We start from the raw sequence: 23,218 nt of genomic DNA on the forward strand, positions 1-23,218 counted from the left end.
TCAGCTCAGGTCATGATCTCGGGGTGGTGTGATGAAGCCCCTATGTGGGGGTCCATGCTGGATGTAGAGCCTGCTTAAGATTCTCTCTCCCTCTCCCTCCCCTTCTCCCCTCTAAAAAAGAAAAAAGAGTAGGAGTTCCCCCTCTACCACACACACACCCTCGGTGTTCTCCTAGCCCACTCTCTCTAGATCAGAGGGGCAAACAGAAAGACCCTTAGAATCATTGCTACTAGCCTAGCCTAGAAATCTCAGTCACCAGACAAGAACCATCCCCACTGACATTAATCCTAGTGGACAACCACCACCAATTCTCATAGAGCAGGTGGGGCTACTCTGTCTTTGGCCATCACTTCTAGACGCCCAGAATTTCTTGCTAGCTAAGTGCGTATACTCCAACAGGCATATCATTAACCTTAAAATAATACAATTCTGCGTTTCCATGGTGGAATTTTGGTGCACGGTGGAAAAATTTTCACAACAGTACAATAGACTCTTCTATAATGTCATATGTGTAGCCAAATAGTCTTATAATTGTCTTAACCAAATATAATTTGATAGTATTGCTATTACTAATGCAGTGCTTTTGACTAACGTTTTCTTCCACTCTTAGACTTCAGAAAAGATTTGGAGACCATAATTTGTTTGGCCAATATTTCTTCAAAAAATTTCTCCAGGAAATAAGAGGCTGGGAGTGCAGGAGTTGGGGCAGACATTAAGGAGTGCAAACATCTTTCAGAGAAGCACTGTCCTTGCCCCTGCTGAAAACTTTAGGGTCTCTTGGCAATGGGAGGCTGCTGCCATCCCAAAGAGTTGATATCCGCCTCTGGCAATCTAGAGGGCCCAGGAGAATGTGGAGGTTCAAGATTCTCAGGCTAATCCACCCAAATGCCTCCAACTCGTGTATTAGGGTCTGATGTTTTCCTATTAGGACCCTGACTTTGGCATAAGGCAGTTGCCTTAAGATGATGCATTTTTAGATTTTCAGCACCATCTGCTCTCTGGCTACAGGAGATAAAGATGACTTTCACAACATGCCTTGAAATTAAGAATAAAAAAAAAAAAAAACACCTCTCTTCTTAAAAATGTTTTCAAGGCTTGTAAAGCAGGGATGAACAGACTTTCTCGTATGGGGCCAGATAATGACTATTTTGGACCTGTGGGCCACGTGGCCCCTTTTGCACTTGTTCAATGCCATCTTGTTGGACAAAAGCAATCAACGATTGTGACTTTGTTCCAGTAAAACTTTATTTACAAAAATAGTTGGCCAGCCCAGAGGCTGTACTTTGCCGACCCGGGCTCTGAAGCAACTATCAAAAGCCATCTTACCACACACTCTTTCTAGTTACTCTTTTCCTCATCCCGTTTCAGTACACTGCTGTCCCCTCATCCCACCGTGAGAATCTCTGCCATTACAATGTCACTGCCTGCTGCAGGCCGTGCCACGCCACTTACCAGCAGCAAAGGAGGTTTATCACTGTCTGAACAGTGGGCAGTCCCATCAAAAGCATCTGCTGATACTCATCGTTTGACACTCAGTTGAGTGCAGAAAGCAGCCTCAGAGAAGGGCTTGGGGGTCTGTAGTTCTTGAGGAGGACAGAGGGCAAGGAGCAGAGAAGCTGTCTTAGGAAGCAGGAGAGGGAGACAAGCATAAATAAGATGGAGAAGGGATGAAGCCAATTCGAGGGTGCATTAGGGACAACTGGAACTTGGTTCTATCAGGATTCTTTGAAGAGACATGTATACAGTGGTTCTCTATACCATCCCCAAGGAGAAGAGGACTACAGAGAGTAAGATGGAGTCACTCCTGTCAAGCAGTGGTCTAGGTCAAGCAGCGACTCACGCAGCAAAGGCCGATATAGCTAAGATCAGATATTGCTGAGGCCAGCACTGGGGGATAACACAGTTCAGAACTGATAACCAGCAGAAACAGAGGAGGGAGGTCTGCAAAGGCCCCAGACTGATTAAATCCCTTTAAAAAGGGAGGATTTTTTTTTTTTTTCAGCAAACATCAGACTCTCCAGACACTGACTCCTCTACGTCTGACCACTTCAAAAAGGCATCTGCTGCCAAAGGCTCCCCCAGACTGACCTCCAAACAGAACAGAGATCCTCCACTGCTTGAACATAACAAGCCGTAAGTGCCATGAGCTGCCCCAGGACAGACGGAGGCTTCACCTCAGCTGTGCACCCACAGACTGACTTTGCATTTGGTTCATTAACTTCCTATCCCGTTCTTTCTTGTTGCATGACTTGTTTTGTGCTTTGATTTGTGCGATGTGTCAGGATTTAAACACATGGTAAAATGTTCTTGAGTTTGGGATCCTGAAACTGCTTTATAATTATGTTAACCTTGCTTTATGGCTGCACAAAGCTGACATTGTGGAAAGACATAACTCATGTGTGTGCCTTCATAGTGTGCTCACAAGGACCCATTTGCCATTGGCTCCTATTCTGGTCAAGGGCTACTGCCTGGCTATTAATTCGGATGAGTTCCCCAGTTGCATTGCAGGACCATGAGTCTGCAGCTCTGATGGGCTCCAGGTGAGAAACATTCAAGACATACGGTGCAGCTGAGAAATACTGCCAGGTTACACCCGCCCAAAATCGTTTAGTACAGCAATGGCTAGAGTTGAGGGCTCAGAATGAGAGCCAGGAGAATGTGAGGTAGACAGCAATCCTTGGACTTTGAAGATACTCAAATACCAGTAATTCTGAATTACTCATTCTATTTGCCCTAGTGAACTGCCAAAAAATCACAGGACTTCATAATTCAGTCATTGGTTATCAATAAAACACAAAGGAGCGTTGTAAAGTCATAAATCTTTTTATAGGAAGGAAGCTTAGAAATCATCAAATTTGCTCTTTGGAAACTCAAAAATCACCTCCAAAATATTTGGACAATTGATTGCCAGCCTCTGCTTAAATAACTGGGGGGCGGAGGGAGAGGAGGGAAAATGAAGGGGGAGGACCAATAAAAGCTTCTATCTCAAACAGCTAATCAATAAATGATAAGCTGGGTAGGAATAAAATTCTTAAACTGGCCTAAAATAGATGTTTTCTATCACTATTTTCAGTGTCATGTGCCTCCCACTGACTTAAATTGTCTACTTCTAATTCCAGGATTTGTTAAACTGGAGATTATGTTAATACTGGTTTTAAGCAAAAAAAAAAGTCCTCATAATACAATTTTAAATTCATGTGACATTTGGAAGTCACTTGTATTTGGGGTAGTCCAACAGTTGCATGAAGTACTGAGGCTTAAGAGTGATCTTAAATTTTATCATTTGTCGCCACCTGGTGGTAGAACGTTTTCTCATTTTCTTAGACTTTTGCACTTGAAGTTCTTTTTTGTTGCCAAGGAAAACCTCTCCACCAAGAAAATGAGTTAAGTTTAGCAAGTATGAAACTTTAGCCTTGATAGTCAAGTATTAATGTATACTAATCATACTTAGGCACTTAATAGTATCATTTGTTTAATGAATGAATGAATTTTTTGTCTTAGCAAATTGCAATGTCTATGATCTTTTCATTTGAATTGCAAAAAGCCCTCAACTGTGATGAATGAATGTGATCCACAGTATCACCTTATCAGAGGTAGTTTCCTTTTTTTTAAGCTTAATTGATTTTTGATTTAAGCTAATGGAGCTAAATGATTAAGAAGTAGTGGCTAAAGCATTTTATTATTGTTTTAAAGATATAAATACATTTAGAGTTACAATACTTAAATGTATATTTTCCACAGCACTGAAAGGTAAGAGAAAATGGTGTGAAAATGTATCAAATAAGATTGCAAAGATAATAAAAACGCTCAAGTTCCAGCCTTCAACTATTGGAGAGAAAAAAAAAAAAAAAAACAGCTGAGCATCATTTGTTGTAGGACGTCGCCACCCCGTGGACCAAAAGAGAAGTGAAGCTTTTAAGGTGGAAATTTTTTTATTCCCAGAAAATGCCTACTTAGAATTTAAATAAAATTTAATCATTGGAAACAAGAGCAGTGACGGATCTGACAACACAATTACCTACCAAAGCAAATTAGTTGGTTAAAATTCCAAAAGGCATTTGATGAAAAATTATGAGCCAGAGTTATTTCTAAGTCCCCAATTTGGCTACATCTTATGGCAAGTCATTTAACCTTTCTGAGGCTCAATTCCACATCTGCCAAACAAGGGGAGTGGATTACACAGATCCTACTCTTCTCAGTTCTTGCAAATGCACGACTTTGAGACCATAGCTATTTTAAATCCAAATGCAATTTACAGCACTTTTTCTGTTTTCATTATTTGTATTTCTGGGTATGTAACTGGCCTAAAATAGATGTTTTCTATCTATTCTCTCATTTATGATCAAATAAAATATCCATTTGTCCAGTATTACATTAGACCATATGTTTCCCCCAAAAGCACTAATGCTAAACAGCTTTCCTCTTCTAGTTGGTAAATCCTCTGGTTTGAAAATATGAATAACATTGCATGTTTATGAAATCTGTACAGTAATTGTTTCTGTAGACACTGTTTACACTAAAACAATGCTCACAGCTCATGTATTTTACCAGATGCCGTCATTCCATGGCTACTTGCATACTTAATTTGGTATAGACTTCTTGAGAATCATGGAATAGAGTCTTACGTCTGTAGTATATGAATAAATGAAACACATACAAACCTGTAAAGCATAAATACAAATGAATACTTGTTTACTTCTTGTACTTTAGAATACATGAAACTTTTTCTTTTCTCCGTTAATAGAGGACACGAATGCTTTTAAAAGGTCAAACTGTTAATTGTAAAAATATTTTTAGGTCAAATATTTTAACTTTTATTAGGTCATCTCTACAAGTAATAAAAACTGGTCAACGTCTCTAAATTAGGACACAACAAGGTTTATGTTTCTAAAAGCACGTATGTATTCCATAAAAAGAAAACCAGAAATACGGTAGGGGCGAATTCAGCATGCGAGCTTCAGGTGCATGTCCAAATCAAGAAGCAAGTATTTTATGAGTGAGAGGACAAAACTTACAAGGATCACACGTCACATGTCGCTTTTACTAGGGCCATGTACAAACTTGATTCCTTTGCTCTTGTTTCTATGCTAAAGTATTTCTGTCAATTCACAATTTTGTTTATAAATACACTTATACATACATATTTACACACCCACAAACGCCTCAACAGAGTGCCAGTCTTTAAAAACAAAACAAAAATAAGTAGATTAAATGTTCTTCTGAGCATGGATGGAGTTTTTCAAGCTTAGTAATTGGCAACTTCTACATCCATGCCTCTGTTGAAGCGATTAAAAAAGAATCATTTCCCAGAACTACAGGTGCACAACAGATTGGAGTCATTATGCAAAAGAACAGAAATCTGGAGAGAAACCCAGTGAATAAAAAAGCCATGTTCCTGGCCATTCTTTTGCCGTTAGCTCTCTGTTTTTTCAGCTCTATTTGTATATACAACATGAAATCTGCAAAAATTATAATGGATTTGATGTAAACCATTCAAGATTAGAAATGTATGCCTTGAATTAAACAAACTTCCAATAAGAACCCCACCGAAGGCAGAAAGAGACCAAAGGCCCAACTTGTTCCAATATATTTTAAAAGCTAAATATTATGTCGGGGAGTTCAAAGTTGGGAATGCATTACATGATTTTTTTTTTTTCTTCAACACTACACATTTTCTGCTGGTTTTCTGCATTTTCCATCCTGTCCCAGTTCAAGGGAATCACATTGAACCTTATTGATCTGGTAAGGCTTTCTGCCCCTGGGCCACCTCAAGTATCTGAAATCTTCATCTCCAAACCAGCCTGATCACCGCCTTCTGGTCACCATCTATTGTTTCTGGAACCCTCCTCTAAGCAAGGGGTTTGAAAACTTACTGACGGTTTTGCTGATGGAATCATGTTTTCGTGATCCCACAGTCAACATCTTATAAGTGTAAAATGACTTTTCCCTCAAATGCTCTCCCAAGTATCTCACCTTTCTTCTAGGTAGAATGAAAGAACAAATAAACTGAAATCACTAAAAGGTAGCACATTTAAAAACTACTGTAACAGAGGACAGAAATGTAGAAATGAAGAGGAGGAGGAGGAGGAGGGGTGGAAGGAGGAGGAGGAAAAAGAAGGAGAAGGAGAAGAGGAGGAAGAAGAAAGTCTAGAAACCAAAAGGGGGGAGGAACAGGGATGTTTGAATGGGAAATGACACTTGGTAGCAGAGTGGAGGGAATCTGAATCACTCAGTTTCAGGATGAACGGAAACTTAGGCTAGACACCCTAGAAATGAATGAGGCCGCTCCTGAGTGTAGGTCAAAACGAAATTTGAAGGAGAAATGAAATGGAGCTAGTGGGCTGGGAAGGGAGGCTGGGGGCAAGGCGGCAGGCAGAAGCAGTGTCCAAATGTCAGACGGTGTGAAAGTGGCGTAATGAGACAAACTGGTCATTGACATACTTTAAGCTGCTATTAAGACGGACTTAATTCTCGGGGTGACCATTCAGCCTTTAACTCTGACGCTGACCTTAGCAAGGAAACTTGCATTCAAGTGTGCCCGCATTCCTCAGCCGGTGGGGCCAGGAGTCCCTGCCCTAGCAAGAGTAAAGCGCCTGTGCTGCTGCTCTGTGCAATTCTTTCTCCTTGGATCTTCCCTAAAGGGTGGCGAGCCAGGCTTTTGTGTTTGCTTTTCGTCGTGTTGTGTTGTGTTTTCTGTTTATCTGTTTGTTTGTCCCCAGCAGGCAATAGCTTGCTCTGAGAGGAGAGGAAGTTGCAAAGTATTCTGAAAGCAAAAGTTGGAAGGGGGGCGGGCGGGAGGACTGGAGGGGCGCCTCTGGCTGGGGCAGAATGAAGTTGGGAAGGTCTGGGTGGAGAGTGACCAAAAGGCGGACACAAAACTTGGTGAAAATTGAGGTGCTGGGGCGGCGAGACAGGCCCCCAGGCAAGGATGTGGGAGCCCGTGCGAGAGGGGCACAGGTCTGCCCCGAGATCCAGGCGGCGCGTTCTCACCATTGTCCCCCGCTTTTCCGCCTGTGGAAGCCTTATGCAACATTTCCTTCCTCTGTGTCATTGAGCCCCTCCCTCCCTCCCTCTTCTTCGATGGAAGAGCTGTTCAGCTTTTACTTAGGGACCTAAGGAGGTGGAGAGGCTCAGCTCTGCACGATTTCATAACACAGATGCAGATTTTTCCCTTCCTGGTGGGAAGAGGAGGGAGGGGTCAAGGAAGGGAGCCAACCTCCCAATTTCCCCCACTGCACACTTTCTAGCCTCTGCGATCCCGCTAGTTCCTGGGTGGAAAAGTGGGGTTCCTTGACGTTCCTGCCAGCCTGGCCTACGTTCTGCGGCAGCTATTAGGGAGAAGTAGGCGGACCGGGCGGGAGTTGATTATTTCTGGAATGAAGAAGAGAAAGTGCAAGTGCCCCCCCCCCCCCCCCCCCCGTAGGCTCTAAGGAATTGAACGCGTTCCAGATCACCTATTCCGGAAGTATGAGCCTGGTCCCCAAAGACAAGTCTCTAAGTCAGGGGGATGGGAGGGGTCGAGGGAAAGGTCAATGTGAACGCATTTTAAAACCTAGAGCCTGGGCAGTGTCCCCCCGCCCCCCCCCCCCCAGACCCAGACATGCTTTCTAGGGAGGCACTGACCCAAACTCTCCCTGAGAAATACAGGGACGACGGGAGGGCAAGCTGCACTAACCGGCCGTGGCAGGCTGGGGAGATGGAGAGGTGGGGTGGGGTATTTTTCTAGAAAGGGCAGTCCTGGCTTATCTCACAAACTGGGGAGTCAGGGGCTGCAGGACAGGGGTGACAAGGGGAGGAGGCACGGCGACAGCCCCCGGGCAGGGAAATCTTGGAGAGGGGGCTCGGCTCTCCAACACCCTCCCCCACCCCCCACCCCCCCACGCCCACCCCCCTCCACGTCCCCCTGGGAACTGCAGCCCAGCGCGCGAACTGCGCTCCCGCACGGGGGCGGCGAGAAGGGAGGGTGGTCCGGGAAGCCCGCGGAGGGGAGGGCGCGCCAAGGGAGTAGCTTCTCCCCGCAGCAGCCCCAGACACTCCAAGTGCCGGCCGCAGCGCCCCTCCTGCGTCTGCCGCCCCCAGATGGACAAGCCCGGGGCGCCCCGCCAGCGCGTAGGCCGTCCCCTCCCCTCCCCCGCCCGGGCCCGCGGCGCTGAGCGCGGTTTAGCACCGCGGAGTTTAGGGGGCGGTGTCTGGGTGGAAAGGCGGCCCGGAGGGAGGAAGAAGGGGGGTGGGGGGAGGGGGGTGGGGACTCGCTGGAGACTATAAAAGGGCGGCCCGGGCTGCCCGCTTCTTGCACTCGCTGGAGAGCGGCTCCACGCCAGGGGCCGCTGCAGAGCCAGGGCGCACGCTAGGGCCGAGAGGACCGGGTCTTGCGCAAAGCCAGCAGCCCCGTGGCCAAAGCGGAGACCGACGAGGGGCTCCAGGCGCCGATCCTCGCGTTGCCCGTTGCCCCCTCCTGCCCCGCGCGGCAGCCTCCCCGCCGGCCCCGCGCCCCGCGCCGCCTCCAGCTCTGCGCTCCAAGGAAAACTTCCCCGCGCGCCCGCAGGAGCGCGGCGCCTGTCCCGGTGCCCGCGGGAGGCCCGGCCGCGGCCGGCTCTGCGCGCGCTTTCACAGAACCCCAGTAACTGTAGCAACCCGGGGCGCGGCCGGCGGGGCTCCTGCACGCTCCCGACCCGGACAATAGCCCCCTCGCTCCGTGCACGGCGGCGCGCGGTGCCTCGAAGGCGCACGGGAGGCGGCGACATGGGGCGCGCGGCGGCGGCGGCGGCGGCGGCGGGCGCGCGGCGGCCTCGGGGCTCCCAGGCTGCGCCCGCGCCGCTCCTGCTCGCGGCGGCTGCGGCGCTGCTGCTCCTGCCGGGGGCGCGCGGGCGCCCCGCCGAGGAGGACGAGGAGCTGGTGCTGCCCGCCGTGGAGCGCGCGCCCGGGCGGCCGACCGCGCACCTCCGCTTGGACGCCTTCGGCCGCCAGCTGCACCTGGAGCTGCAGCCCGACCGCGGCTTCCTGGCGCCCGGCTTCACGCTGCAGACGCTGGGGCGCAGGCCCGGGCCCGACGCGCTGCGCCCCGAGCCAGCCGGCGACCTGGGGCGCTGCTTCTTCTCCGGCACGGTGAACGGCGACCCGGCCTCCGCCGCCGCGCTCAGCCTGTGCGAGGGCGTGCGCGGCGCCTTCTACCTGCAGGGCGAGGAGTACTTCATCCAGCCCGCGCCCGCGCCCGCGCCCGCCGCCGCCGGGGAGGAGCCGCCCCACTTCCATCTCCTGCGGCGCAGGCGGCGCGGCGGCGGCGGCGCCAAGTGCGGGGTCACGGACGAGGACGCTCAGCCCGCCGGGGGCGCGGGGGCGGCGGGCGAGGACGCCGGGGAGCAGGGGCCGCCGCGGGACCCCGCGCCGCAGCGGGCGCGCCAGCCCACAGGTACGGCCCCGCGGGCGTCGCTGCCCCGGTCTCGCCACCCACCCCCACCCCCACCCCCACCCCCACCCGCGTCCTCTGCGCGGCGCGTGTGGACGAGGACCCCGGGCTCGCGGGCTCCAGCGCGTGTCTGCGGACTGGGCGGAGGCCCGGGCTGAACCGACCCGGTCCGGCCGAATAATGAATGATGGGGAGGGGGGGGCAGGCGGGCCAGCGAGTCTCCGTGCTGACCCAGGCGCAGCGTCGGGCAGGGAAGGGGGACGTTGGGGACCCAGCCCCTTGCGCCCGGCCCCGGCGTGAGCGTGCGCGACTTCTTTCCGTCCCTTGCTTCCTTTCTAACGACCGTGCAAGTGCTCTGAGGTCGGGCTTGCAACTTTGCCGCGCTGCGTTTTGCAACTGCTGCCCGTGCGCGCACCCTGCGCCCCGGGGAGGGCGGGGGAGCGCCCCCCCCGGCCCCCGAGGATGCCGACCCCGGGGCCCCAGCGCCGAACCTGCTTGGGAGGTCCCCGCCCGGCTGGCCCCGCCCCTCCGCGCCTCCGCCCCTCCGCGCCTCCCAGCCTGCGCTCCCTCTCGCGGCCAACCCGGGCTCTCCGGCCCTGCCTGCTGCGCGCTAGTCCCGGCCCGGGGTCCTGCTGCGCCTGCCCGGCTCTTGCAGGGGTGCGCGGGGCTCGCTGTCCTCAGCCCCTCACTCCTATCACTTTGGTGCTTTTTTTTTTTTCTCCCTTGACTCTCTCGCGTGTCTCGTTTTCAACTTTTCCTCTCCCCCCCCCCCCTCCCGTACATCTGCTCCTTGAAGCAGTTACATGATCAGCGTCCCCGTGTAGGACTTCCCCAGGGGGGTGGTTTTTCAGTCCAGAGTCAAAGGGCCCTTTTTTGAGTAAGCAAACGTGGTCTCCGCGGCTGGAGGCGGGAACTTACTTCCCTGGGGCGGTGGGAGCAGGGCAATAGCCTGCCGGGCAGAGTGTGTGGTCCTTGTGCCCGGATTTGGCAAGAGCAGAGCACCCCGAGGGACCCCTGGAATGAGAGCAGAGCAGGCTGAGATTCCTTCAAGCCCGGCCCCTTGGCAGAGGTCCCAGCCCTGCCCTGGGCCTTCCACGTGGAGTCGGATGATCTCATTCAAGGATTTTAGTCCTGGCCTGTGAAAGAGTGACTCAGGGGCTCTGCTCTGCCTGCTGCCCTGGCTCCAGATTTTTACTACGGCTGGGTAGGCTGATGTGCGTCCTGCCTTGTTCAGGCTCTAGGATTTCTAAGAGGACAAAAGAAATCCTGTTCACAAAAAAAAAAAAAAAAAAAAAAAAAAAAAAACCACATATGCAACAACAACCACCGCAAAAATCCCTGAACCCTCAGTGGCCCACGTGTCCTTTTTTATTTACAATAAAGGAGAGAGAAATAATAAAGGAGAAGACTTTTAAGAGTCGCATTTTCAGTGAGAAGAGATGCAAATATTTTTGTGACTATTGTTCCACGTGTATTTTTGTCTTATTTGCTTTGACTGGTTAGGCTTTCCTTATATACTCTGGGAAGGTAACTATTCCTGGCAAGAAAGGCCCCTGAGCAAATGATCTCTTCTGTCTCTTTACAGGAACTGCAAGCGTAAGAAAGAAGCGATTTGTGTCCAGCCACCGCTATGTGGAAACTATGCTTGTGGCCGACCAGTCAATGGCAGAGTTCCACGGGAGCGGTCTGAAGCATTACCTCCTCACCTTGTTCTCGGTGGCCGCCAGGCTCTACAAACACCCCAGCATTCGGAATTCGGTGAGCCTGGTGGTAGTGAAGATCCTGGTCATCTATGAGGAACAGAAGGGGCCAGAAGTCACTTCCAACGCTGCCCTCACTCTGCGGAACTTCTGCAACTGGCAGAAACAACACAACCCGCCCAGTGACCGGGATGGAGAGCACTATGACACGGCGATTCTCTTCACCAGACAGGTGAGAGGGAGCCCTTGCCAATAGGACTGTCTCTCCCTCTTGGGAGTCACCTTTGGCGCAAGCAAACGGGTATAAGGCATTTCACCAGTGCTCTTGCGCTTACATTTTTCTTTTTTTAATTGGACAAGCGTGGTCCCTTTGGCTTATGTCTTCCTTGATTTTAATATCTCCAGTCTCACAGCCCTATTTGAATAGCATTAGAGACATCTTAAAGTCACCCAAAGTAATCCCAAAGGGACAGCCAAGCAACAGCGAATGCAAATGCCCCAGAACAAATGTGGCAATACATTGTGGCCGAAAAGTTAGGTCCCAAGGTTCCGTGCTCTCGGCCCCTATGAGTAAAGGACCCACCTTTGTTCCTTTTAGGACCTGTGTGGGGCCCAGACATGTGACACTCTTGGGATGGCTGACGTTGGAACTATATGTGACCCCAGCCGAAGCTGCTCAGTCATAGAGGACGATGGCTTGCAAGCTGCCTTCACTACAGCTCACGAACTAGGTGAGTCCATTTCAGAGGAGACCTTAAGTCCGCTTCGTGACTTCAAACCGACAAACTGTATGTTAATTTCAGGGGGGAGAGTTGAGGTTATGTTGCTATTTTAGGTTCCAGAGCTTTCTAGAAACTGCAGGAAATATTTTTTCCACTATTCTAAATGTGCCAGCCTTCTAAGAATTCAAAATAACATCGCAGCAGCTGTGGACATTTGGAAATTTACATATTGGTTTGCATCTTATTAAAAAAAATAGGCACATTGTGTCCAAACTAGATCGTTCCTCAAATACATTTCTTCTTCTAGAACTATCCCTTTGAAACAAATAAATCCCAGTTGGGGAACAGAGGGAAAGTGCTGCAAATGACCTATGTTTTGATGTGGGTTTTGGATTGCTTCTCAGGCCACGTGTTTAACATGCCACATGATGATGCAAAGCAGTGTACCAGCATTAATGGTGTCGACCAGAATTCCCACATGATGGCATCAATGCTTTCCAACTTGAACCACAGCCAGCCTTGGTCTCCCTGCAGCGCCTACATGATTACTTCATTTCTGGATAATGGTCACGGTGAGATGCTTGAGCTACTCTTCCTAGATGTTATCCGGCCTTCCACACGTAAAGTTCCAGTTAAACCAACTTTCTCTTTTATGTTCCTTTTATTTCTCCTCCTTCCAAATTACTTCCATTGTCAAGAGCATACATTTTTAGATCTTAATTCCCAAGAACAGATCATTTTCCTGGCTGAGTAGCTCCTATAATGTACATTAATTGGAGTTTTTTAGCGAAACAATAATTTCCCATCATTGTTAATGCAGAAATACCCCTTTGAGGACAGTATCTTACAAGTCCTGTAAATCTCTCTGGCATTTGCCCCAGAAACTCTAGTTTTCAAATCCCTCTGCTATTATATTATGTCTTATGATAAATATCTTCTGAAGCTGATCTACGTTTTGAGTGTTTTCATTCACTGTTTTTTAATTCTAGTTGCCATTTCCTTCACAGGGGAATGTTTGATGGACAAGCCCCAGAGCCCTATCCAGCTCCCCACAGATCTCCCCGGAACCCTGTATGATGCCAACCGGCAGTGCCAATTTACATTTGGGGAGGAGTCCAAACACTGTCTGGATGCAGCCAGCACCTGCACGACCCTCTGGTGCACGGGCACTTCTGGCGGATTGCTGGTGTGCCAAACCAAACACTTCCCTTGGGCAGACGGTACCAGCTGTGGAGAAGGAAGATGGTGTATCAACGGCAAGTGTGTGAACAAGACAGACAAGATGCACTTTCATGTGAGTCTTGCTATCGTCACATGTGCATACTCCTTTAAAATTCAAAATTGGGAGGAACAAAGTGATGCTAAGGCATCTGATGCCACAGTAAACACCCCGTCTGGGGCTTTGATGGGGGACACAAGAGAGATTATTTTTGCAAATGATTCTCGATCTCTTATTTTTCTCATTTGTTTCCCAAAAAGACCTCTGCAGGGAGTTCTAATGCTGATCTCGTCTCCCCCTTTAGACTCCTGTGCATGGAAGCTGGGGGCCATGGGGACCCTGGGGAGACTGCTCAAGAACCTGTGGTGGTGGAGTTCAGTACACAATGAGAGAATGTGACAACCCAGTCCCCAAAAACGGAGGGAAATACTGTGAAGGCAAGCGCGTGCGCTACAGGTCATGTAACATTGAGGACTGTCCAGATAACAATGGTGAGTAGAAATAGGGCGGAAACCTTGTGGCCACAAGCCAGCAGGTAAGGGTTGAAAACTGATGATGTCATTATATCCTTTTCTTTCCAGGGAAAACCTTTAGAGAGGAGCAGTGTGAGGCGCACAATGAGTTTTCTAAAGTTTCCTTTGGGAGCGGGCCCGCGGTGGAGTGGACTCCCAAGTATGCTGGAGTGTCACCCAAGGACAGGTGCAAGCTTATCTGTCAAGCCAAAGGCATTGGCTTTTTCTTCGTTTTGCAGCCCAAGGTACTTTCATTCATACTTTTGCCTAAGAAACAAGGGGCTTGAATTGTGACTTTCACACACAACCTGTGATACAGCTTCGCTGATTAATATATTACCGTGTTCCATTTCAAGTCAGATCTCCTTGTCTCCTAGATACATTGGCAGCTGCCCCCTTTGAGTGTGGTGGTGTTTTCAGTGTGAATAAAGCTTGAATCCAGCACTCAGGATTCTTATCATTGCTTGTTCTTAAAAAGAATTGCTTTGTATCTGATATACAAAGAAAAGCCCTTTACGGCTACATAAATTTGTGTGGCAGCCAGCCAGTGGTTTTGGAAAATAGCTTAGGCACGATCTGCAGTACTTACTGGTGATGACCAGTGGCATGTGCAAATAGACTTCTTAAAATGAAGTCTGAGCGTTGATCACTCTTGTGTTTGAGAACATGTGTTGAACTAGTAGAAGCATTAATTTGCTATTTTGCTGAGGGGATAGACCTGGTTCTGAGTTTAAAAAAAAGAGAAAGAGAGACTGAATTTTGGTTGAGATTATCGTGTACCCTTATTATCACTGTTGGCTATGAAGATACTTCCCAGGTGCAGATTCAACATATAGCTTATTTACTTACTTTCTCAGTGTCTGTGATTGCTGGGTATTATTCTCGGCACTGAGCATACCACAGTAAACAAGTTGACAAGCTCTGCTCCCATTGACTTCCCCTAGAAGTGAGATAGGTCAATAAATAATCAAAAAAAATTATAGTTTTTTCAGATGTCCCTACTGTAGGGAACACGCCACTCAGAAGGGTAGTACGTGGCATGCGCAGAAAGCAGAGATGTTACGTTAACGAGGAAAACTTTCCTAACTATCAGAGCATCACTTCTTTCCCATGTTGGCGTGTGACACCAGACACATGTTCTTCCTTTCTCAGGTGGTTGATGGTACCCCGTGTAGCCCGGATTCCACCTCTGTCTGTGTGCAAGGACAGTGCGTAAAAGCTGGTTGCGATCGAATCATAGACTCCAAAAAGAAGTTTGATAAGTGTGGTATCTGTGGAGGAAACGGATCTACGTGCAAGAAAACATCAGGATCAGTTACTAGTGCAAAGTGAGTCTTAGAAAAATGTCAGACTGCCAAAGATCTTACTAACCACACGTGTAACTGTATGGGTCTGGTAAAAATGACCTGCTGAATGAGGAGCACGGTTTCAAGCTACGTGAGAGAATGAGCCAGGGACTGAGAGATTCTTTTTTTTTTTTTAAAGATTTTATTTATTTATTCATGAGGCACAGAGAGAGGGGGGGGGGCGGGGAGAGAATGAGATCGAGGCAGAGGGAGAAGCAGGCTCCATGCAGGGACCCCGATGTGGGACTTGATCCCGGGTCTCCAGGATCACGTCCTGGGCCGAAGGCAGGCGCTAAACCACTGAGCCACCCAGGGATCCCCAACTGAGAGATTCTTACATCTGTTTTTCTTGCCTGCAGACCTGGATATCACGATATCGTCACAATTCCAGCCGGAGCCACAAACATCGAGGTGAAACAACGGAATCACAGGGGATCCAGAAATAACGGAAGCTACCTTGCCATCAAAGCTGCTGATGGCACATACATCCTGAACGGAGACTTCACTCTGTCCACTTTGGAGCAAGACATTACCTACAAAGGTACTGTCCTGAGGTACAGCGGCTCCTCCGCGGCGTTGGAGAGAATCCGCAGCTTCAGCCCTCTCAAGGAGCCCATAACCATCCAGGTCCTCACGGTGGGCAACGCCCTGCGCCCCAAGATTAAATACACCTATTTCGTGAAGAAGAAGAAGGAATCTTTCAACGCCATCCCCACCTTCTCCGAGTGGGTCATCGAAGAGTGGGGCGAGTGCTCCAAGTCCTGCGGCCTGGGCTTGCAGAGGAGGCTGGTGGAGTGCCGAGACCTCAACGGGCAGCCGGCCTCCGAGTGTGCGAAGGAGGTGAAGCCGGCCAGCACCAGACCCTGCGCCGACCTGCCTTGCCCCCGCTGGCAGCTGGGGGACTGGTCACCCTGTTCCAAGACCTGCGGGAAGGGTTACAAAAAGAGAACCTTGCAGTGTCTGTCCCACGACGGGGGGGTGTTGTCTCACGAGAGCTGTGATCCTTTGAAGAAACCTAAGCATTACATAGATTTTTGTACGATGGCAGGATGCAGTTAAGCAGCGTCAGTGTGGAGGGAAGGACGAGTGTGGAAGGGCTGATGCATTGCAATCATGAAGGCTGGAGGGGTCCAGTGCACCTTGCCGGTGGTCAACAGGGAGTGTGTCAGGAAGCTGGGAGCGTAGAGGTAGGTAGAAAAGAAGTTAGGTCGTCAGAATATCCTGCCAGTTACGAATCGGATAGGGTAGTTAATGAGGGTTATTAATCTCTGAGCAATGATATAGCATGATAAAGCCCCAGGGCATTATTATTATTATTATTCTTTGCGTTACATCTATGATGAGTTTAAAAAGAAAATAGAAACCATTGTCACAATGAGTTTAAGGAGCACGCAATCCCTGTTTTTTGTGGTACCAATTCATTACTTTGTATCAGGCGTGTTGGGGAATGAAAAGCAGAAGAAAGAGTTTTTTTTGTTTTGTTTTGTTTTGTTTTGTTTTTTTAGTTTCAGACAGGGCTTACTTTACCTCAGTAACAATGGAGGGAGAAAGGGGTACAAATAGCATCTTGACCCAGCACAGATTACGGCTGCTACAATTTCAGAGAAGTTTCCATCATCTTGTCCACACAGAGGTAAGAATTCAGGACTTTCCACCTCGAGAGAAATGCGTAACGACATCACATGACTCCAGTGAACTCCTCTTTGCTTTCTTGCGCCATGGTTGTGTCCTTATTCATGATTTCATTTTGACAAAGAGATGGTTGCACCTGTTTGTAAAAAATGCAGTAAGTCTACAAAAGGGTAAAAAAGCAGCAATAAATCATATGCTCGTGAAAGCCAGAGGAGGCAGGATGGGGCTCAGTACCCCCTACTTTCTCTCCTCCTGATGTAAGCCTCCTTTAGGAATATGGATGTGAAACAGCAGTTCGTGTCTCAAGAAAGACCGGGTGATCACACAAAAAGGATGTAATGCCAATCTAAGAATGGGGTGTATAGGATGGGATCCCCAGTGTTCGGGGACACGAAGATCACTCGTCTCACAGTGGGGAGGCTACTGAGGGGTAGCAGGTCCATCCCCAGCAGCTGGTCCAACAGTCATATCCTGGTGAATGTCTGTTCAGCTCTTCTACTATGAAAGAGAATATGACTTTTTTTTTTTCCGTATGTATATAGTAAAATATGTTACTATAAATTCTACGTACTTTATAAGTATTTGTTTGTGTATTCCTTCCAAGAAGGACTATAGTTTGTAATAAATCCCTATAATAACATATTTATTTTTATACATTTCTTTCTAATGATAAAACTTTTAAGTTATATCGCTTTTGTAAAAGGGCATATAAAGATAGAGTATTTATACAATATATGTTACTAGAAATAATAAAAGAACACTTTTTGAATTTGTGTGTCTCTTTTTTTAAATGGGAGTTAATGCCTGGGAAGGATATCAGACACAAATATTGAATTGGAAGGCTGAGTAATTTTCTTAAATTTTGTAGGAATAAGATTTCATTCTAATGAAATGTATTTTATGTATCCTTAGTGTATGTGATTGCTACCCTAAAAAAAGAAGTCTATTATATCTTCGGTGATAGGTAGATTTTGTTATTAATGCAATAACGTACGCCACTGGTTGGCAAATGTGTTCTGTGAAGAGCCAGATACTAAATATTTTCAGTTTTGTGGCCAGATCATCTCTGTCACAATGACTTACCTGTGCTGTGGTAGCATGAAAATAGCCACAGACAATACATAAATGAATGGGCATGGTGGTGTTCTAATAAAACTTTATTTACAAAAACTGGGCCAAATCTGTTCTGTGGGCAGTTTGCCAACCTCGGCTATATAACATAAGTGAGAAAAGGTGCGATTCTGGACGCATTTTGAATTTGTGTCTCTTCAATTATGTCATGTGAGTGAGATTTGTGAAAGCGGTTAAGCTACTGAGTAGAAAATGATTCCTTATAAATTACATTTGGGATAGACCTTGGCATGGTGAGCCAAGCCGTCCAGACATTCCACTTGCTCTTCAGGAACCCATGAGGTGTTTTGGAGAAACCCTGGTTCCAGGCCGCTCTGGGTGGCCTTGCGTAAATCACTGTAATTTAAATACTAAATGGTACATCAATGATTTTAAAAGTTGAGACCGCTTCCAAAGTAACTACATTTGTCTCAGGAAATAGCTTATTTACTAGAAGACTTGGATTATGTGGTTAACCACAGACAACCCCAATGTTACATTTTCATCCGTTTTTTTTTTCACCCTCCTTCGTTTTCTCGAGTAGTTCTATATAACATGTTAATTTGAGATTCAGATGATCATTTCCAATTTGCCTTCAGAATTGCCCAAAGCGTTCTTCCCCTGAACAGTCGAAGAAAACATTCTCAGGAGCCAGGTGCATGGGTCAGAAAGTGGAGTGGGTGTGGGGAAAAGCCGTGTTTCTTTCTTTCTTTCTTTTTCCCACCTACTGGCCACTGAACTGAAAGGTGACAGTCAAGTAAGCCTCCTTACCCTGGGAGCTAGTCCTGGTCCTATAGAACTCAGTTAAACGTAGAATTTGGCCATGCAATTCAGCGAACTAGACTAACATGCTTTTTGTACCAACTACCATCAGTATTTACTTTTCTAGATTACTGTGTACAAATCCCCATAGCAAATGACATTGAGAATGCACACAAGACATTCCCTTACTCTCAGTTACTATATAAGCTATTTGATAAAATAAGATAAATATGCCCAAAATAATAAGCCATTTGCAGATCTTGTCTAATTCACCAATGAGGGGTTTTTTTCCTTCTTTTTAAAAGGCTTACACTAAAAAGATAAAAATAAAATAAGGTTTACACTGATTGGATGTGTTAAGCAGGAGGCTGAAATTCAGAGCATAAAGATAAAAGCAGCCAAAAGACTTTCCACCATCCTCTTTATTCTCAATCCAAGGTAATACCAAACAATTTTCTAAATTGTCGTATTATTTTTTTCAGCCCTCTGTTGGTAAGATTTTCTTTTTATCAATAAACTGAGCGGTTAAAATACTCCATTTGGGCAGCAAAGAAAGTTTAGGTCAAAAAACATCTAGTTCTGTGAGCTTTGCCTGGGCATCTGCTTCAAAGGAGGAAAAGTTGTGTTCACTCATGTTGCAGGTATCAGTGATGAGTGGGCATAATGTTGAGTACTAAACCAGACACCTAATTTTCAAAGCATTTCATGGGCATTCTTTCTCCAGCATTTCAATAACCACCATGTAAGCACAACTTCTGGACCAGAGCTTTCCCTTAAAAACTGGCAAAAATTGTTTCCAGCTTTTGCCCTTTAATTTGTCTTCTGGAAGAGGCCACTTCAGCTCACGATGTGACTAAGAAGCAATAGACAACAGCACCATTTGCTAATCTCATTGGTTTTCCAAAAGGAAGAAAACAAAAATTGTTAATGTAAGGGTGGGTGGTACTGGACTTACCAAGAAAACTGGCCAAAGCTACCTCATTATAGACGTGTGGCCATATACATACTTCTGTGACATGAATGAGCTTGTATGACATTGGCAGAAATGGAAACAGGAAAACATGGACGATACTTTGGTTCCTCAACAAGTCTTCCCAGCTAATAAATGTTTTGTACCTTCTCATAAGAGGAACAGAACAGAAAATATACTAAGTCATAAACATGGCAAGTCACAGAGGAATCCAGAACTACATACAATGCACACTCACCCTACTTGTCTCCATTTGATCTGTCTTGGAATTTCCTAATGCAGTCTTTGTTTAGTTTGCTCTTGGCTCCATAACTTAGAAGGCTGAACCCTTCCTTACAGCTGCCTCCTATTAATCATATTGCCCTTATTTAAGGGTAAGTTTCTAGAGTTTCTATACAATTGTTTCTAATTTAGCATATTTTGTTAGCTATGGTTATTTCTTAGTCTCTAGGATTACTATCATTTTATATTCTGCTCTTAAGAGAAGGCATAAAACATTTACTTGCTGAGGTGGGAAGGAGATAGAGTGCAATTTTATGTCAACTAATCCAGGAAACCTTTCTCAGTAAGAAGATATGTGGGAGGAAACCCGAGGGATGTGAAAGGACAATTCTCTAAGAGATGAGATTACACCATGGAGAGGTGGTCACCACAGGTGAGAATGAGCTCAGCTTCTTGGAGGGAAGAGCAAGAGGCCATTGTGACTAGAACAATGAACAAAGGGGAGGGAGAAGGGGTCAGTGGAAGGCAGATATGTGATAAAAAGAGGTCAAATTCTGTAAAGACTTTGATATTTGCAGATGGATATAGATAGCAAAAAATCTCACTGTGGATGAGTCCAAGGGTTTTTTTTTCTGTTTTATATTTTTGGGGAGGAGAGGTAATGGGTGTTCTGTGCAACACGGATCTGTATTATATTCTAAAGATAAACAAAAAAACTTTTAGTTAAGTGTTGAAGCTAGTTTTAAATATACAGCTAAGTCTAAATAATTGTTGAAATATGGTTTCAAAATTAACTGAAAATATAAAAACAATAGTTAAAACAGATGGTATATAATGTAGAATATGTTAATAATAATAACTCACGGAGATCCCTGGGTGGCTCAGTGGTTTAGCGCCTGCCTTCAGCCCAGGGCGTGATCCTGGAGTCCGGGGATCAAGTCCCACATCGGGATCCCTGCTTCTCCCTCTGCCTCTCTCTCTCTGTGTCTCTCATGAATAAATAAATAAAATCTTTAAAATAATAATAATAATAATAATAACTCACATCTAAAACCATATGTTATTTTGACCAAATCATAACAGCTGGATAGAATTTCATATATGAGAGTTATAAAAGGAAGTCATTTTATGTTTGAATTTTATAATTAGACAAATACAGATGAATAATATTTCCTGAAAAGAAATTTCCAAAAATGTCTCTGTGGAAAGAGGATGTAAATAAAACATAACACATAAAGAAAAGAATGGAAAACAAAATAATGAGGAGATTTAATAATATTCCAATCACTAGCCATTCATCAATTTTTGGAAATTGACTAACATGATTCTAAAGTTCATCTGAAGAAATAAACTTGATGAAAACAAAGAGAAACACAACTGAAAAAACAAAGTGTAATATAAGATACTTATTAGACTTGACTTGAACATGCTCCATATATTTTAATAGAATTGTATAGGGATAGGTGATAAATAACCTTGTGAGCATGGCATAACTTACAGATTTGTAGAATCACTATTTTATACACCTGAAACTAATTTAACATTGTATGTCAACCATCCTTCAAAAAAATTATTACAGCATAAAACTATAGTTAAAAAAACGTGGTACTTGTGGAATTATTGACAAGCATATCCATGGGCAAGAAAGATAGCTCAGAAATAAACCTCAGTAACCATAACCACAAGACAGCATTAGTATCTGATGAAGTCAGCAACAGAAATCTGAGAGCAAAAAAGAATCATTCCAAATGTAGCCTTAAAAAAAATAGAAAACAAAGAAAGAAAGAAAAAAGGAGAACAAAAAACCCAACCACACTCATAGAGAGAATACACTGGTGATTACCAGAGGGGAGAGGGATGGGAGGATGGGTGAAATAGGTGAGGGGGAAAATAAGTAGAAATTCACGTGAGAAAAAAAAAGTTTACACTCTTCTTTCAGAGCATTCATCAACTTAAATTCCATATATATAAAAAAGTTAAAACATTTAGATGCAACCAATATAGAGAAATATTTATCTGATATCTCAACATAGAAATAATGAGAGACATTACACAGCCAAGACACACACACACACACACACACACACACACACACACACACACACACTGGTTGATGTGATTGGCTTAAAAACTTTAAATTGTGTTTCAGAAGAATCCTTGAAAAAAATGTAAGTGTATTTTCATTAGACAACCAAGCTTGCATAGAAGCTTTCCCACATGCCATTAGTTTCTCCCCATGATTCCAAATGGCCCCCCAATTAAGAGCTAATCATGCTTTAGATATCAAAGTAAATGTGACTTTTCCAGGGAAACCCTCCTAGAACCCTTAGGCTGGATGACACTATATAAAAGCACCCTGCACTTTCCTTTCTTGTCACTTTTCACAAAAATCCTCTACTTTTCTAGCTCTGGGTCTGCTTTGCTCACTCTTTTTTCCCCATTCTTAGAATTTTGCCTGTGTGATATTTTTATTCATTGAGTAACGCTTAAAAATAGTCAAACTACTGGACACCAAATTTCTACTCCTAGGAAACTATGCTAAATATTTAAAAAATCACAAAGATTTATATAGGAATGTTACATAAATCAGAGATCAAAGTAGTCTGCTGAGGACTATTTATGACATACAAAACATAAATAACAGATAGTAATAATGATAGTCAACATCCCTGAAAGTTAACTATGTGTTTTACATAAGTTAATTCTGTTAATAACCCCCTAAAACTCTGATGTAGATATTATTACTATTTCTATCTTATAGATAAGGAAACAAGCAAAGAGAGATTGAACTACTTGATTAAGATAGAACAGTTAGCAGGCAACTGAGCAGGATTCCAATGGAGGCAGCCAACCTTAAGATCCTGTAACCTCTCCTCTTTTAAGCATTAAATCATATTAGGGGTGCCCGGGTGGCTCAGTCAGTTAGGTGGCCAACTTTTGATTTGGGCTCAGGTCATGATCTCAGGGTCCTAGAATAAAGCCCCACATCAGGCTTGTGCTCAGTGTGGAGTCGGCTTGAGGGTTCTCTCTCTCACTCTTCCTCTGCCCCTCCCCCCAATTCATGCCTTCTCTCTCTCCCCCCCCTAAAATGAATAAATAAATCTTTAAAAAAATATTATTGCTACCAAGCTGTATATACAAACACACACACACACACTCACTCACACTTAAGAATGCATATACACAAAAATAACATATCTGGCTTTCTTTATTTTCTTCTTTGTACTTTTAGGTATTTTCCAAATTTTCTAACATAACACAACTGTATCTTTTTATAATCAGAAAAGAAAGCTATTTTCAAAGGGTGGGAAAACCCTAAGTAGAGTGGTCTTCATGTGTGAGTTCATTCTAGCCAGTAATTTAGAGACACTGTAAATGTTATATGTTTTTGGTTTTTGGGCCCCCAAAAAGAATCCTTTAAAAGTTGAAACATGTTTGCAATACCATAACATAAATAAAAGTCAGTTTTGTTGATAAGTATATGGTGATGGCCTCAGTATGGAGGCAAAAATCAAGGTAGATAAATTGGTCAACTTATTCCTGATTTCATATTATAATTTCAATATATACATTACTTTCCAAAGAGATGTATACTATATATCACTGAAAATTATTTA

General features: G+C 45.4%; 1 protein-coding gene across 1 annotated transcript; it reads left to right on the top strand.

Annotated features, from left to right (window-relative positions):
- Positions 1 to 8,275: 8,275 nt before the first annotated feature.
- Positions 8,276 to 17,306, top strand: ADAMTS1 (ADAM metallopeptidase with thrombospondin type 1 motif 1). Its single transcript, XM_072740892.1, has 9 exons — positions 8,276 to 9,409; positions 10,992 to 11,338; positions 11,705 to 11,837; positions 12,233 to 12,400; positions 12,836 to 13,122; positions 13,352 to 13,538; positions 13,629 to 13,804; positions 14,712 to 14,887; positions 15,265 to 17,306. The coding sequence occupies exons 1-9, from the start codon at positions 8,743 to 8,745 to the stop codon at positions 15,962 to 15,964; spliced, it is 2,841 nt and encodes a 946-aa protein (XP_072596993.1). The 5' UTR covers positions 8,276 to 8,742; the 3' UTR covers positions 15,965 to 17,306.
- The last annotated feature ends 5,912 nt before the right edge of the window (positions 17,307 to 23,218 follow it).

Source organism: Vulpes vulpes, chromosome 15, assembly GCF_048418805.1.
Source record: "Vulpes vulpes isolate BD-2025 chromosome 15, VulVul3, whole genome shotgun sequence".
Lineage (NCBI taxonomy): Eukaryota > Metazoa > Chordata > Mammalia > Carnivora > Canidae > Vulpes > Vulpes vulpes.